The following is an 18,079-nucleotide window of genomic DNA, read 5'->3' as shown; positions in this document are numbered from 1 at the left end:
CGCCTATACTCCTCGATAGGGTAGCATCGTCAAGCTCCTCGAGAGTTCTTCCCTCCACATTGTAATAAAGGGGACCTAAGGAAGGGACCATGTTTTCCGTGTTCACCAATAGGTTGCAGATCCATGGGGATCGCAATGGTTCCCGTGGACCCTTCCAACCTCACTTCCACTCGGGTAAACCCCTCGCTCATCATCTGCACCTCATCGGCGTCTAGATCGGAGCCCATTTCATAGCCGTCCTCTGCAACACCCATAACTCTCCTATCTGCAGAAGAGGAAGGAACGCCAACCGGCCGTGAGGACGATGACTCATCTCGTCGCTCAACATCCGGAATCTCCACAAATAGCCCCTCGATTTCAACCTCGACATCGCGAAGGGGTACGCTATCTACGGCCCCGTTGATGGCGGGGCCTCGGACGGAGATTCAACATCATTTTCAAGCACGACGGTTGCCTGCTCATGACCACCCTTTGCTGGATATATGGCTCGGACGGTCCATCTCTGACGTCTATCGACCTCCTTTTGCGAGAAATCAAACCCTTCTCGCCTGGCGATGACTCCTCTTCTTCATCTATTAAATGGCGCAAGGGGGAAGTCGGAAGTTCTGTTGCTTATGCAGTCGATGACCGAGCCGACCTAGTTGCAGCAGGAGGCGGAATAGAAGCAAACAACCGGGAAAGCCTGGCCGGAGTCATAACAAGAGCGGACTCCGAAGAGGTAGTTTTCCTCTTACGAAATGCAGGAGGAGGAGCCCTCAGTTTTCTCGAAGGTCCTCGAGCTGAAAAAAGTAAAGTTAAACATTCACTTCCTACAATGCTGTAACAAGCAAATGGCTACAAAATCAAAACAACTTTTAAGTGAAAACAGACGAACTCACTGGCCGCGGAAGACGACGGCTCGAATTTCTTGAGAAAAGCCGGCCACTCGCGGATCCCCACCGAGCGAGCAGAATCTGGCTAACCCAATCATGAATATCCTCGAGCAAAGAAGGAGGCTCAGTCTCGGCTGCACGAAGAAAGAACGAAATATCAAAACACGGCTAGAACTGGCAAAGCAAACGCTTGGTAAAAAAGAGAGAAATACTTATGGGCATAATTCCACGCCTTAGGGAACCCGTCTGCATTGGCCACCACATCCTCGTTTTGACGTAGAAGTAGTTGAGCCAAAATTGACGATTTGACTTATCATCCATTTCACTACTAAACATTTGCTTCCTCGGTGACGAAGGTGCAACATAGTTTCCTTATGGAAATTAGGGGCGAAGAGATGCATCAAGTGGCAAAGTGACACCCCGACCCCGGCTAACTCCGCGTATTTTGTAAGCAAGCAGATAAACTTGTAGATGTACGGGGAAAGTTAGGCCGGGCAAATGCGGTAATAGCGGCAGAACTCCTCCGCCAATGGGAGAATAGGAAAGGAGTAGCCGAAGTAGAAGGGTTATGCGTAGAAGGCACAATACCCAGGGCGGTGTATTTGTACCACATCGCTCCCCACTGGAATCAAATTGATATGGGGAGGAACTTTTGAACTTAGCCCTAAACTCAGCAAGCTCGGCCTCTTTCATCAATGACCCCGAGATCTCAGGGTCGTCCTCAGGCACCTTTGAGAAATCAGATTTAGATTTTTCACTACGAGGGATTATCTCCTCCACCGTAGGAAAATTCTCATCTTCGGCGGTAACAGGAACACTATCGTAATGAGGAGGCATACACACTTCCAAAGGAACAAGATCACTTCCCTCCCAGAACTAGAAGACACGTTAACTATTTTTGTTTATATACAGAGAAGATGTAAGTACAGAAGAGTCGTGAGTAGCAGAAGTCACCAGAATCAAGGAAAGCAAAAATAGGAAGTAAGGTCAAGAAGGCAAGAACTGTGAATGAAGAAGGAAGAAGAAGATACGTGGATTTAATATCTAGAGTGCAAAGAATAAGGCAATGGGTTTCATATCCCTATTTATAAGAATTCAGGCATTAATACCGAGAAAGCAAACCGTCATTACCTAGCTCAGGTATCGCAATGGTAGAGGCACGGGAAACGATGCAAGGCATCGGGAAAACGCGTAATAATGACACATGATGTCATGACGTCACTCTGAATCGACGTGACCTTAGGTTGCGGCTCACAAAAGGCCAGTTGCTACCTCGTCTGAAATTCTACCACTCGACCTGCTCGCCTAAACTTCTCAACCACAACTAACAGAGTCCGCTCATTGAGGTCGTCCAGGGTCGGCCTCAATAAGTGGAGGGACTAACTTTATAGGCCAAAATCTGCCCTTAGGAAATTTAGCATAAAGTGGCATTAAGGAAAATGATGCGGTCGAGGTCGACTAGGAAACAATGGGACTCGTGCCCGGGCAGTTAACAATGGTCGAGGTCGAGCACCAAGGACAGAGCACTAACGACTATTTTTTGCAATAAGATATTAAAGAGAATATTCCATCGAATATTCTCTACATTTGTACTATTAGGGTTATTAATGATATGTCTCATATAAATAGAAAAAGAGATACGGGGATAAGGCATGTAATATTCATTCTGATAAGAACATTTTTTGACAAGAAGACTCTCTCTCTAGCAAAGATACAAACTCTATCTTTTTACTAAGATTCCATCATCTATTATTTCATACTTTTCCATCAGATCCGAGAATAGTTCCAATATTTAGGATTTTTTTGTCACTCATCACAGTCAGAAAGAAGAATCATCCACCTCATTCAATATTGGGTGAATCATTCTCCTTATTTACATAAATATCATTTATTGCTATTTATTTCTTGATGTTCCTTTATTATTGCTAAAATCCTTGAGAATATTAAATGCGCACTATTTTTGGTTCCCCACCAGCATTATCTCACGTTGTTTACGCTAACTAATTCTAAATCTAGAGATATTATCCTTAACTAGGTTTAACCCTTTATTGCATAAGATTTAATAGTTTAACAAAAAGTTTATATTATTTGGTCAAAACAATAACTAATACCTTAATTGTTGTAAAAATTAGATTTATCAACAATTACTTAAAAAATAATAATTTAAGACAACTTTATTTCCTAATTTATCACTAATAGTGCCTTCTAAATATTCTAAGCTATTATACTAATGTAGCTCCTAATGAAAGTAGTTAAAAATAAAATGACAAACCAAAATCAAAAAAAGAAGTTCTAGCATAAAAAAAAAAAACCGCAGATGGAGGCTGATAAAAGTGATAGAAAGATAAAAGTAGCGGCAAACTAACAAGAAATTTGAAATGGAGATGTCCAATAGGGTGAAGTTAAATACTGCTAGACAAAAAAGATAAAAGAGAAAAATAAGATTATGAGACAATATATTTACACGAAATGACTGTATCATACTAAATTGGTTGTTACACAAAATGACTCCTTTAATTCTTACATTATATTAAATTTAATAATACAGTAGAATAAAATTTAAGTAAGAATTAAAATAAATATTATATTTTAAGTAATATTATGCTAAATAAATATGCTTAGTTTTATAACATATGCAAAAAAGGCAAAAATTGGATATCGAAAAGGCATGGGAAAGGCCGAGCAATTTGGGCGTGAATATGGTAAAATTTGCACGGGCCGCCTTATTTGTTCGGTTTAAATTACCCAAGTCTCAGAGGAATGAGACACAGGGACTGGTGGGAGAAGGAGCCATGGTGCTTGTTGAAGGCTCTGCACCAGCAGAAACTACTGGGCCCTCTTGTGAGGGACCTGACCCCTCTCCGGAGAAAACAGGTCACGGTTCCCATACCCAGGCCAGTTCTGCTCCTGCACCCTCTCCACACCTTGTTTTTAAGCCGTTGGACATTCTACTCCTTGAGATGAGGTCTAGCGAAAAGGAAGATCAAGACAACATTGCTCTTTATGCATTCATAGTCAAGCGAAGGGCAGTAATCACCCTTGAGTCTTCTACTAAGCGACCTACTACTAGGTTGCAAGGCCATGGAGCCTATCGAGGATGAAACTATCGCAACCATCTTTGTTGTATCTGCTGATGGAGTATCAAGCAAAAATATCTGAAGTTTTGCTTTGATAAGGCTACACTTCAGGCAAAAAATTATGAAGTTCAAACTTCATACATAAATAATTAAACTGAAGTTTGCATGATTGCCTTTGCAAGTTAGAGTTTGCCCTTGCTTATGAACTGAAGTTTGCGTGATTGCCTTTGCAAGTCAGGCCAAACTTCAGGCAAAAAATTCGGGAGAAATTCAAAAATAGCTAGATTTATAAGTGGTCCTTCAAAAATAGTCCAGTTTCAAAAGTAATAGAAATTTAGCCACTTTTCATGTAAAGATAAATCTGAGCGAAAATTCTGTTCAAAACCCGAAAAATACGCCAGTATATTATGCTGGAGTTCCAACATAAATATACTTGAACTCCAACATATTATACTAGAGTTTCAGGATAAGTATGCTGGAACTCCAGCATAATATGATGGAGTTCCAGCATAAGTACACTAGAACTCCAGCATAATATACTGGAGTTCCAGCAAAATATACCGGTCTAGTATAATATGCTGGAAGTTCATACACAAGTGCTCGAATCTCCAGTATATTATGCTGGAACTTTCTGTGTGTTGGAGTTCCAACATAATATGCTGGAAGTTCATACACGGTGCACCGAACTCCAGTATATTATGCTGGACCGGTCTCTGTTGCAGCAAAATAGTGACTATTTTTTATTGACTTGGTAAATGCTGGCTATTTTTGAATGACCAGTCCGAAAACTGGCTAGACCGTGCTATTTTTACAAAAAATTCTGAAGTTCAAACTTCAGACATAAATTTTTGCTATTTCAGGCCCGTATGCCTGAAGTTACGCGAAAAATGGGTATGCTTGCAATTTCTTTTACAAAAAGCGGGTATAAGTTAAAAGGTGACCCAAAAACTGAATATGGATGCAAATCCCCCGTGAATATGGCACTCTTAACCCAAACGGGCGTTCCAAGCCCAACTATAAAAAAAAGGAAAATCAAAGTCAAGTCCTCCCTCGTCAACAATTCACATTTATCCCAAGTCCTAAGAGAGTAAAATAATGGCGACTTCCGCTTTCGGACAGTGCAATCTTCTACCTCGTACAACAACTGTAAATCCCACACAACTGCACTCACCTCGTTACTCTTTGTCTTTGCCTTTCCACAGACAAAGCTTAACCTCTTCACCTGCACTATCATTCACCCAATCTCAAGGTCAAACACATTTCTTTAATCTATTTTTATTTTAAAAATTAATTTAATGTTCTTTGGTTTTTATTTAAGATTCTTCGAATTTAATTAGGTTTAGGGTCTGCAATTGAGAGACATTGCGACCGGTCGGATCTGTTTCAAACATGTGCTGTTCGTCAGTTGACTGGTTCCGTTACCTCTGCCAAAGGCCATCGCTTTGCTATTGTCAGTGTTTCTCCTGTTTTACCCTTTCCTCTGCATTTCATTTTAGGTGGCAAATTGTTTGGCTAGACGCTTAATTTAAGCTATGACTGGCCTTAAATTATACTCCCTCCTTCCCGATTTATGACCAGGCAAGGAGTTTAAGAATTAAAAGAGACATTGAAATTTGTGGTTTAAAACAAGTGGGAGAAATTTTTGTGGCTATAATTCATCTCATTAAGGGTAAAATGAGATTACGTGTCATTCTTTTTGCGATTGGAGTAGTATACACTAATAGTGTAAACAGTAAAAGAAAATACTCCATCTGTCCTATTTTTAAATGGAAGTCTTTCTTTTTTTAGTCTGTCTAAACAGATTGATGCCTTTTGTTTCTCGAATTTGCCATACGGTCTTATGACATGACTTGTTTGAACCTCACTTAATATAAAAGCTAGTTTTTTTAATACAGGAGAGAAAGATGAAGGTACATATGATAGTTTTACTCTCTTCTATAATTATTAGTCTCATTTAATTATTAGCAGTAAGGAAAGTTTTGGTCTTTCGTTGTTTCTCAAACTTTGTGTCTTGTCAAATATTGTCACATAAAATGGGATAGAGGAAATGAAACATAAAAGTAACTTAGTATTTGCTGATCTTCATGCTATGTTAATCATTAAGGGCAAATTGAAATGTTAAAGGAAAAAAAAAAGAGTATTCAAAAGCAGAAGTATGTCAATCATATTGGAATAGATTAAAAAAAGGAATAAGTGCCATGTAAAATGGATAAGAGGGAATAGTAGTTTAAAGTAATGATTTTTCAATTGCAAGAATTAACGGTTTCATTTGAAGAAATAGTGGAAGTCAATTGATACAATTTGGGTTTGGTTTATAGTTCCGTTATGATTTTGGTTTTACTTGAAGTCATGCGGCAGTTTCGTTTTCATCAGCAATTTCCCTTATTGTGTGTTATCGGAAATGACCGTTCATCCGTTGGTTTTAAAGGTCGTTGCACGTTTCAATTATCTTATCACCAAGAAGCTTTTGGAGGGAGCTTTGGACACTTTCAAGAATTACTCGGTTAGAGAGGAAGATATTGATGTACGTTTTCGACATCTAATCCTCCCCTCCCCCAAGCCGCTTTTATTCCCGTAAATTCTTTTGTCAACTGCTATTATCAAAAAGAAAACAACCTTAGTTATTCCAAATATGAAATGCATTGGTCCTAATTATAAAAATTTTAACATAGATTTGAATAGTAATATGGTGCAAACTTGGCTGATATTTCATGCACTTCTACTGTGCTTGGTAACACAGGGTTTAAAATATTCAACTGTTATGTGGCTAGCTCCCCACTTGTAGGATTATATTAGGTATGTTGTTGTAGTAGTTATGCGGCTAGCAGACAAGACCTCCAACTTAACGTATTATGTCTATTTACTAAATAAGTTTAGTTGTTTTACAAGAACGTGGTATTTATTCTCCAAATGATTTCATCCCTGCATGGAGTCGATGAAGACTAACTGTACTCCTATTCTCCTCTTTCTCTCAATATATTTCCATATCTGACTGCTGTGTCATCGCTCTACAGAAGCATTCCGTAATTATTTTTTTCTTCATATTGACTTGATGATTAGCTGATGGATATGACAACCTGGCTGGCCTTCTATGTTCCAGTGAGCCACTTTTAAATAGTTTAGATATAAATCCATCTATTAGAAAGAATTTTTCTTCTTCTTTTTGGATCTATTTTCCCTAAATGATTAAGACACGTGCCAACGAGGTGGATGCAGATACCCTTCAGTTTGAATATACAGGGAGAAGAAAATATTGTCCGTGATTGGCTCACATTAGAGATAAATGAGATGATCACAATCAGAAGTAGGTTAAATCCAAAAGAATGGGAATAAAAAATAATGGTCACATGATTATGCCGCTCAGGTGGGTGCATTTATATAAGCACCGCTTTAGTTATTAGTTAAAATAAATGAAGAAGTAAAGCAAGACAATTTTGCATGGCTCCAAGGACTTGCTATGATTTCCACAAAGGGTCCGCTTGGCATGATAAATCTGAATGAGAGATTGATTGCTACATAAAACCCCTCTATGGCATGCTATACTATATCATAACGATTTACTTTGGATTAATGGCACTTCTATGTTTTGGAAGATTATGTATCAGAAGATCGAAAACAGAATAAGTTATGGTGAAAAGTTGTCTCTTCCATTTCATGGCATCATCTAGTTTTGACCTCATAATGCAGGTCGTGTGGGTTCCTGGCTGTTTTGAAATCGGGGTGGTTGCGCAACAGCTTGGGAAGTCACAGAAATATCAAGCAATACTCTGTATTGGGGCTGTGGTAAGATCGCTTCAGAAGTTCAGGCTACCTTGTTATTTTCCTCCTTTGTTACTTGCGTACTCCGACTCTGTTTCATTTGATGGTCTTTTTGTAGATAATTTATGGAAATATGGATGATTAAAGTTAGATTTTTCAGTTATCCTTTCGGTTTATTATGCTTTGGCTGTGTGTTATGTGTTCATCGATTTTTCTTTGGTTTGCATTGTTGTATAAGTGAGCTGATCTTTAGAGTTCCAAAAGGGGAAGCAGCTTAGAGTTTGATGAGAATAAGGTTAGCAGAGAGATTGACAAGGCTCTTTTGACAAATCGACGAAATTATTAGATGCAGAAAGCTATTCCGGACTGAAGATATGTACTTGAATTCATTAAATGGGGCAATACTTTTAAACATTTTTGTAGATGTGAGGGAGGGAAAATCTTAGGATTTAGGTCAGTGTCTTCTAATTTTCTCTTTGTTGGACTTGTAATCTTTCTGGTCAAAAGCTTAGATGTTTTAATTGGAAATAGTTGGGGAGGCATCTGTGAATTCAGTGCCTTATGCTGAAGTAACCTCATCCGAATATACTCATAAGCGTCCAGCATAGGAAAAAGTAATATAAAGCTAAGACTCTGAACATTTCAAACCCGAAAGAAAGAAAAAATTCATCAGACAGACAAGAGATTGAAGCGCCTTCTGTTTCACTACTTATTTCTGCAAATCAAAAGGGCATCTTTCTGCTTTTTTCCTTTGTCCGAATCACCATCTGATATTTCCTTTTTTCTTGCTTGCAATGTGAATCGTTGTCTTTATTTTTTTATTTTTTTTGTGTTTTGTGGCTAGTAGATCAGAGGTGATACGTCTCACTATGATGCTGTCGTTAATGCTGCCACATCCGGAGTACTTTCAGCAGGTCTAAATTCTGGTGAGATAACATATTCCATTGTAGTCCACATGAGCAATAATCATTATGCTAATGTTTAATCTTTTTGCAACTCTTCCGAAGTACTATTGATAATAAGATTTTGGAACATAGTTTGAGCTTCCAATGTAATATCTGGAATTAAATATGATGGTTGAATTAGAGGAGTGTCACAGGAGTATTGTCCGACAAAGTGAAAGGCAAGCTCTATAGAACGGTTGGGACATTAACAATGTTATATGGGATGGTTGGACTTCTAATGTCCAACATATCCACAAGATGAATGTGTTAATGTGGATGATCAGAGATACAAGATTGATAAGATTAGAAAAGATAACCGGCAAAGGTGTGTAAGTACACATGAAAGTAGGCTGTCTTTGGTCCTCAAAGGGATGACTGAGTGATTGAGGCATAGTAGAACAACTTGAAAAATCCTATGTTTGAATCCTAGTTAAAAACTATGTGTGAGTTCATTTGCTTTACTTTTGGTGTCACATTTACTCGATAGTTGTGCTTCTAAGCAGTATAATAGGCTGACCGATGAATTAATCGAGGTGCAAGGTAGTTTGGCTACCTCCATTATTTAAAAAAAAAGGTACAAAAATTGGTTGACATAGACTTCCATATATACCGGTTCGTAGATGTGACAGTATAATGATAAAGGTGATAAACCTGAAATTACATGGAGTAAAGATAAAATTGGTTCTTGGTTAAGAATTATATATGCTGGAGTCTTACGGAAAAAGTATATATGCTGGAGCAAAATCTACATCTTCCGTCAATTTTCCCAATAACTTTAGTTCTTTAGAATTTATATACCCTTCAACTATTGTAATTATATGCTATTTTCAGCTCATTTTTTCGTTTGGCTGATCAAACTAAAATCTCCCTTATGTTATGAGTTGCAGGTACTCCTTGCATATTTGGTGTTTTGACATGTGATACCTTGGAGCAGGTAAGCAATCGTAATACACAAGCACATTAATATGATGTATTGGTCAGACACTAGAAGTGTCGTTTTTTTTATTTGGATTCATCTTTCTGTCATCTCCAATCAAATAGCAGCCTGGAAGTGAGGTTTCCTATGAATTGTATGCTTCCAAAGTAAGTTCTAGCTATCATAATTGTGCATCGGAACTATCCTCGGACCCCGCGCATAGTGGGAGCTTAGTGCACCGGAGTTATCATAATTGTCCTAAATAAGTCTTTTCTAACATATTTATATAACTAAGATTAAAACTCTGTATTAAGTTATGCTATTTTTTTCACGATAAGTGTAGTAACGAAAGAGAAGGCAAAAACAAAGCAAAAGGGAACCGTGTGTTCATTGTCCAAGTGCCACCTTAGAATATGGCATCAGACTACTCAGTTCTGGCAGCGAGATTGCTTTTTCTTTAACAGGCCAACTGCAGTTCCTAACACCGCAGAACTTCTAGAAAAGAAATTGGAAAACTATTCAATAAGGTGTTCTAGCTTCGTTGTCCATTGTATAAACTGTGGTTGGAGTTAGGAATTCACCAACAGTATGATCTAGCTGAGAGGTTATAGCTTGTAGCCTTGTACAGCGAGTTAAAGGAGTTTGAATTTGGAGAGCTCATTGTTGTTCCCTTTACTTTATTAGAGATAACGTACAACTACCAATATTGGATGTGCTGCTTTAATAGCTTTACTATACTTTAGTTTTGGTCCCAAACACTTGTTTATACAATTTTCTACCTTCACTTGACAAAGAAATACTAGTATAAGCCTAAAGGTTCTTTTGCTTTACTTCATTTTTGATGTTCTTTGCTATTCTGAGTACCTTGCTAGTGTGCTTGTTTCAGCTATAATTTATTCTTGTCTATCAAAATGCTAGGAAAAAATAAAAGTTCTTCAAAGTAGGATAAATCCAAAGTCATGCTGCTATATTCAACATTTATGTCATAGTTAGATTTGGTAGTGGCTGTTCAGTTTTAAGGATTTGTATTAACATACACTCCATGTAGCTCTCCATGGAACTATATTTAAAATATTCTTCTTGGCTGTGTGAATCATCTTTCTCATGTTGCGTCATGTATTCTGAGAAACCCCATAATTAAATGCAGGCTTTCAATCGCGTCGGTGGGAAGGCTGGGAATAAAGGTGCCGAAACAGCGTTGACAGCTGTAAGTTGCCTGTGATGATTATATTTTATCTTCAAAACTAGTTCAACCGTGTCTGATTCTGCTCAAATTTGCCTGCCTTATTATGTGATAAAAGGTTCTAGACTAATAAAATTTATGCAAAAGGGAACTTATTGTCATTAATTAATGAAAGTTAAACATCACTTTTGATAATTTTGAAGTTAAAGAACAGTCTTCTAATGTAAGACATGCTAAAATTTTGGTCCAAAGTTCAAGATCCTTAGATGTTCCAACTATGTTGCTTGGATCCTCCAAAAGTGCGGCTGCATCGGTGTCGGATCCGACTGGTTCGGCTGGCATTGTTGGAGGATCCAAGCAAACAGTGTTTCGAAAAATTTAAATGTAAGACACCATATTAAGAAATTTTATGGGCGATTTTGATATTTAAGGTGACTGTTAGAGGGAGGAAATTGATTTATCAGATGGATTCAATATAAAAAATATATTATTACCCTCAAGTGACCGGTTAAAGGCCAGAAATTCAGCGAGTTAAAGGAGTTCGAATTTGGAGCTGAGTATATCTTTGGACAATATTTGGAGCTGAGTATATCTTTGGACAATATTTGACTATATCTTTGGAGCTGAGTATATCTTTTGAACTGTGACAATATTTGGTTCGAAATGAAGACTGAACCCAGTTTCAGCCATGTACCACTCCTTAGTCTGAAGAGGAAGTCAGATCTGCCTCATTTGTTTGCACTTAATGGAGGTCTGAATCTTAATCATTCAGATCTCAGACATTAAGTGCGTTTGTTTTTAAAGTCTGAATCTTAATTATCCAGATCTTAATCATTAAGTGTTTTTTTTTTTACTTCACAACCACTTAATGAGTCTGAATAGGTCTGTATGATTAAGATCTATAACAGAGACTTAATTTCATTAAGATGCTATTACATATTCATTATTAACTGCCGCCACCGCCTACCATTATCAACTACCACCATGCCGCCACCACCACCACCATACTCCTCACCACCTCCACCACCACCACGCCACCATAATCCTCAATCATAGCCGCCAGCATTGTCGACCATCACCACCCACTATCCCCACCATTCTGACCACCATATAGCATTCTCACCCACAATCAACACTCATCCACCTCAACTACCACAACTGACCACTCCATCACCATCAACAACCACAACCGGAACTGCCCATCATTATAACCTACCACCACCTGCCCACCACCTTCTTCAGTCCCAACTACTACCACCACCCGCCATTATTAACTATCATCGTCCACCACCACCATCCTCAATCATAATTGCCACCACTACCAATCACTACTAGCTACTAGCACGAACCACCATCATCAACCAAAACTACGACAAACCACCGCCTCTAATCGGCATTCACCCGTTAGACATCACCACATCAACTATCATATTTTAAAAAATTATATATTTTATTGATAGAATATTGAATTAGTTAGTATTTCATTTGAATTTTATGTTTATTAATTTTCAAATAAAGAAAATTTTTATACATTCAGATGTTAAAAATCAAACAGTCTTAATTATTTCTATTCAGATCTTAATACACATCTTAATATATTCAGATGTGTATTCAGATTCAGATGTCTTAATCTTAATAAAAACAAATGAGGGTGGGTAAAGAAACTGAGGAAAATAGAGTTAAAAATTGTGGTTGTCATTCAAGACTGTTTGTTTCATCTTGGAGGCTAGTTCTAGTTGCACCTAATGACTGATATTGAATACTTATATGTTGTGTGCTTTATGTTCCAGATTGAGATGGCGTCTTTGTTTGAGCACCACCTAAAGCCTTAAGAGGTGGAGGAGGCCCTTCTTACGAGCTCACTGTGTCATCGCAAGAATGTTGTTGTGATTCTCACCTTTAAAAAGAATCTTGTTCGCATCACCATCTGAAGTAGCTGCTTAGACTAATAAGGTCAGACATCCGGTTTGATTGAACCAAGCTATTTTGGAGAAAAATAAAGAAAAAGAAGATCCCTCCTCTACTTCTCGGTTTCCTTCCTTGCCTACTCTTAGCCGCTGGCTGTAATCCCTTCAAAAGTTTGTGGAGAAAACATTCTTGGACAAAGCTGCACTTGTTTCAAATGTTGTATTTTGGACAATAGTACCATTTCTTATGCTGAATTTATAGACGTCAAATTGGTTCAATGTGGATTGGAAGTTCGGATTTGACTAGTTCTCTCCCACCTATTCAAAAATAGGGAAAAGAAGTAGACAAACAAAGATGGGGCAGTGGACATGTGTTTCCCGTTTTGTTGATTGTGACATCTTCCTATAGTGAACTTAATTAGTTGAGGTTCGCACATAAAAGATTTTCTAAATGAAGATTGTATAAATTAGCTCTCTCTGAATCAAGTAGGAACGAAGTGTTGGAATCAGAATTTTGACATTTTTCTCGTATGACTGACTGCTCCTCCTGCAAATGCCAATCCTTCAGAGGGAAGGAACGGTTCAAAATTGAAAATTTGCATATCGGATAAGTATTATTTATGACAATTAGTTTTCTTTGCAATCACGAACCAAGTTACTCATAATTCAAAAAATATATATACCCATTGCATTTGGAAACTTGAGGTGTCCTATTCATTGCACCCGTTAATGATAGTAAATAAACTGAAAGCATGGAAAAAGAAAAATCTTCGGCAACAAAAGGCTACATAGCAATTTCAATGATAAACTTTAAAGCACCCAATAAATTGTAACTACTGTCTCTAAACCGTCTGAATACATGAATGAATACTATAATTCCTTCTCTCTCTTTTTCTCTTCTGTTGGTGTATACTGACAAAAATTCGATAAGACAGTATGATAGTCAATAAATTCAGATGTATAAGGTGTGACAAAAATTCTGCAGGCAACTCCGCAAAGGGGTGACACAAGACAAGTGTCCCAAGCCGTGACCACCTTCCCTCTAGACATAGTATATCATGCCAACTTCAATAAGACTAATGTGAGGAATGTTAAGTGCCACAGCAGTACCCCGGCAGTTCTTGCGCAGAAATGTGTATCCAACGTCAACAGCAAGTTTCTTCCAGAAAGAGGACGATCTCCTTGCCTTCACATACGAGTGCCCCATTATATATGCAACCCCTGCCTCCTTTGCTTGAACCAAATCTAGAAGCTCGTCCCTAACTTCAGGATCCATGCCAGGGTTCTCTGGTAAGTTAAACCTGACTCGTCTCCTGACTTCTGGGTTCTCATCTTCATAGGAAGATCTTAGACCCTGAAGTGTCTGTGACTTGCTGCTTTGAATGGAGCTACACGTAACAAAATCCTCGTCTGAGATAATTAATAGTGAGCTCGACTGTAGAGTTCTCGTGCTTATAACTGCCATCCTCCCATCAAGAGATGGACTCTCGGAGCTCGACAATTGTGGTTTCACAGCTTCCATTTGGATGAACTCTGCTAGACTTTGGATGAGAAGGTCCTCAAAGTTCCCATCATCTTGCTGTGCGTCCTTGTAACCATATCGAACAATGCAACGATACATGCGATATGGTCTTGGACCAACGCGTCCAATGAGGAAGCGTTCATCAGATGAGACATGGGGTACAGGAACAGATTTGACACATACAAACACCAGCACATTGTGAAATGCAGGGAGATTTGTTACAAAGTGAGAGAAGATAGGTGGAACTCCTGTTACCAATTCAGAGTATATTAGCCCTATCCCAGGGACACGGACAATACCAAGGCTGGGACCCAAGCCAAGGAGCCATTTCAATGGAACTTTGTTGTGCAGGTCATACTTGTACTTCTTCCGAGTTCCATAGTGCCAGACAAGCATGATAGCTAAGAGGACAAGAGAGAACAAAAGAGAGACCCATCCTCCCTGTGGAGCCTTAATGACTGCAGAAGACAGGTAGAAACCTTCGATGAACCAGAAGAACAGGAGAAAGGAAGTGGCAAGTACTATGTTTCTTTGCCAGACAAAGATTATGACAAGCGCCATGAGGAATGTCGTGATAAACATCACTGTCATGCAAGCTAGCCCTGAAAGGAGAATAAAAAAGTTATAAGAAAATCTAAATTAAGAGTTATAGAAAGGCTTGAATTTAGAAAAAACAATTTAACTATAAAAGGCAAGCTGGACTTCTTTTAATCTGCAGTAATGTTGATGGAAAATCCCCCGTACTTTCCACAAGGGAATACCCTCTGTACTGTGTCTGAGGAAAATAGATTTTTCTTATCCATGTCATCCAATTAGACATTCCTCCTTGTTCACCATTTATTGTTTCAGTTCGATCGTTCTTTTCTCTTTGCAAGAAAAATTCTTCCCTGGATGTATGTAAATCCTCCAGCATAAGGTTTAAAGAAACACGGGTAGGCACTTGGGAGAAGGAGCAGAATTTGGAAGAACAGAATTATGTAAACCAATCTGGTTCTATAGAGAAAAATTGGTAGAGAGAGTTGCTTGATAATTTGAGATCCAGCACAATGACGGGCTGAAACGATGAATTGTCCATGGTATTCTTTTTAACACAGGATTCCAAGACTACTACTTTAAAGGTTAAAGATGGACATGAAAGATTCAGCTGCTTTAGTAGGCAAATAGTTGGGGAGAAGACACCAAGGAGATTGTAGCTCTATCTTCTATCTGAATGAAACGTTTTTCTTCTAGGACAAAAGAAACTAGAAGTCTCATATAGGGATATCTAGAGCAAATAAGACATCTTTGGCACACAAGAAGGTTTACCATATGCATTTCCAATTAAAGTTGTATCTTGGAACCCAATAGCCACAACAAGAGTGAGAATCATCAGGATCCAATTTATTTCTGGTACATAGATCTGCCCTTTATGCTTTGAGGTATGGACAATCTTGACCCGTGGGAAGCAACCTAGTGCATTACATTGCTTGACAATTGAGAATGTGGCTGTGATGATAGATTGGCTGCCAACAATGGCTGCAAAGGTTGCAATAACAAAAACGGGCCAGTATACTCTATCTGCATGGATAGCATAGATCAGCAGTTAGGATTGATTTGATTTCACCAATAATCCTGAGAACATTAAGCTTTAAAAAGAAAAGAACTAACCAGGTATTGAACTATAAAAGCTATTTGGAAGGGAATCTATATTTTTGGACAGAAAAGCAGCTTGACCCATGTACTGTATCACCAAGCATGGATACACGACAAATGCAAATGTAATCTGTGCAGGACAAAAAAAATTCAGACAGACATGGCGTAAGTTCCAGGAATCCCCAACCAGTTGACTAGTATGTTGAACAATATGATGCAGAAAAAAATGACAACTATGGAGAATATAGACACATTCCATGAAATAGAACCTTTTGGCTGCATATGCTGTTTCCTATGACTTTGCTAAATAAGAGTTTAAACTCTTACACTTAGAAGCTATATCCAGTGGATTTCAAACTCAATTCAGATGTGTTATCTGAATATCCTCTGTGATTAAGAAGAAAATGTTACCCTTGATCCTTGTAAAAACTGTTTGTTTCAAACTGCACTTTCAAATTTTAAAGTAGCAAATTGTTGTGGGGACGTACAATCTATTAAATGCAACCTACACCCATTCTCACCCCATTACTTCCCCATAAAACTAGTTCAAATCCTGGTATTCAGGACTTTCCAGGAAAAGCATATATGGTGGCCTATATAGAGAGTAACAGCATAAAGCTTCCATGAATCACAGCTTAATCTAGTCCAGCAGCAGAAAACAGTTTTACTTACCCTCATGGAGAAGGCAGAGAAATGACCAAGATCTGCATACATTGCTTCAGTACCTGATGATTGAAAATGATTAGAATCAGATCCAAATTCTAGTACTAGATTTTTATCTCAGCCTCATTCTGCAACAAATGTCTGCACAAACTGCTTTGAATTCTCAAAGACTACTATGTCTTCTAGTATAAAGAATTACTGATTTAAGAGATAATACATTTCATATACCTGCAACAGAGAGGAGGACACCTCCGAGAGAAATCCAACCATCTTTTCCCGTCTCCCTGAAAAACTTGACGATATAATAGGGCGAAAGAGCAGCCACAATTTTAGGATTCCAAACGACAGTGTTGTACAACCCAATGACCATAATTGATATCAACCAGATGATCACTATTGGTGCAAACAAAAACCCAACCCTGTGGGTTCCAGAATGCTGTAAAGCGAACAGGCCAACCAATATAATGCAAGAAAGAAACAGCACTCCATCTACAATAAGAGATATTTTGATAGTCAAAGCCATTGCTGAAGTAACATGTTGACTGATTGAAGTCATAAAAGATTAACAAAAGGGTAAATCAAGTCAAAGTTACCATGAGATAGGTGTTCTCCAGCAGCCTTTATTCCTGACATTGATGATATAACTGCCACAGCGAAAAGGTAATCCTAATTAAAAAATATTACTCAAATCGGCTTTGACATTACAAGACTTCAAGCATCTAATGGGCCACACCAACACTGACACCATATTCATAATTTGTTATCTATAATTGTCCCATTGAGCAAGAAACAAACTCATTGAGAAAAAATTATAGCTTGTAAATTACATAGTTACACAAGCTAATACCACATGAAATGATACTAGTAGTTACAATTATAATTTCTACCTGACATTGCAGGTGTCAGAACACCATCACCTATGACCATACACGCCCCCAATAATACGATAATAAGCAGTAATGTACGTGACTTTTTATGCTTCTCAAGAAATCTCTTCAACTGTAAACATGATGTCGACTGCCCAGAGTAGCCATATCTGTAAGCAGATAGCTCCTCATCAGCTGCTTGTTGGTTGGGAAGCAGACTAAACTTTGCATGTCTACAGAGCAGAGAGTAAAGAGCAAATGATCCACCTGGATGTATGTAAGTGTATTTGTTATAGACAATCAGTTATATGAGTTCTTCCGTAAGCATTGACTTAGAGTCTTTTTTAAACATACCTTCACCATTATCATCTGCACTCAACACGATAAATACATATTTGAGCAAAGGAATGAGTGTTATTGTCCAGAAGATCAATGAAAATGCACCAAATATTGCTTCTGGAGTCTGATAATCTTGCAACTTCCCGTCAAATATACTCCTATAGACATAAAGTGGTGAAGTGCTCAAATCTCCATATACCACCCCAAGACTTTGGTATCCCAATACTAGATTCCTGGAAATATTCAGCAAAGGGAACTGCAAGGCAGAATATAAGACGCGAGCTAGTTACACAATCAGTAGTCAACCAGTCACACATATTTGAGCTAGTTAATGCTTCTCTCTCCGTATGTTCTTTCCTATTCATTGCCCCCCCCCCCCACCCACACACCACCAACAAC

General features: G+C 38.3%; 2 protein-coding genes across 3 annotated transcripts in view; one reads left to right on the top strand and one right to left on the bottom strand.

The window, feature by feature from the left end:
- Positions 1–4,977: 4,977 nt before the first annotated feature.
- LOC109239452 (6,7-dimethyl-8-ribityllumazine synthase, chloroplastic) lies at positions 4,978–13,079 on the top strand. Its single transcript, XM_019406020.1, has 8 exons — positions 4,978–5,198; positions 5,287–5,399; positions 6,378–6,473; positions 7,637–7,732; positions 8,556–8,634; positions 9,540–9,586; positions 10,716–10,775; positions 12,542–13,079. Exons 1-8 carry the CDS (start codon positions 5,045–5,047, stop codon positions 12,581–12,583), a joined length of 687 nt encoding a protein of 228 aa, XP_019261565.1. The 5' UTR covers positions 4,978–5,044; the 3' UTR covers positions 12,584–13,079.
- Positions 13,080–13,425: 346 nt separating this feature from the next.
- The window catches only part of LOC109239451 (potassium transporter 4-like), a 6,403-nt gene continuing 1,749 nt past the window's right edge, over positions 13,426–18,079 (bottom strand). For both annotated transcript variants that reach the window (XM_019406019.1, XM_019406018.1), the window contains 8 exons: positions 17,696–17,936; positions 17,363–17,608; positions 17,069–17,119; positions 16,704–16,964; positions 16,485–16,537; positions 15,828–15,942; positions 15,486–15,737; positions 13,426–14,782 (listed from right to left, as the gene is read on the bottom strand). In XM_019406019.1, the coding sequence (XP_019261564.1) occupies positions 13,701–14,782; positions 15,486–15,737; positions 15,828–15,942; positions 16,485–16,537; positions 16,704–16,964; positions 17,069–17,119; positions 17,363–17,608; positions 17,696–17,936 (2,301 nt within the window). In that variant the 3' untranslated portion in view covers positions 13,426–13,700. The remainder of the gene's footprint in view (positions 14,783–15,485; positions 15,738–15,827; positions 15,943–16,484; positions 16,538–16,703; positions 16,965–17,068; positions 17,120–17,362; positions 17,609–17,695; positions 17,937–18,079) is intronic.

This window comes from Nicotiana attenuata, unplaced genomic scaffold (assembly GCF_001879085.1).
Source record: "Nicotiana attenuata strain UT unplaced genomic scaffold, NIATTr2, whole genome shotgun sequence".
NCBI lineage: Eukaryota > Viridiplantae > Streptophyta > Magnoliopsida > Solanales > Solanaceae > Nicotiana > Nicotiana attenuata.
This window is presented reverse-complemented; position numbering and strand designations above follow the sequence as displayed.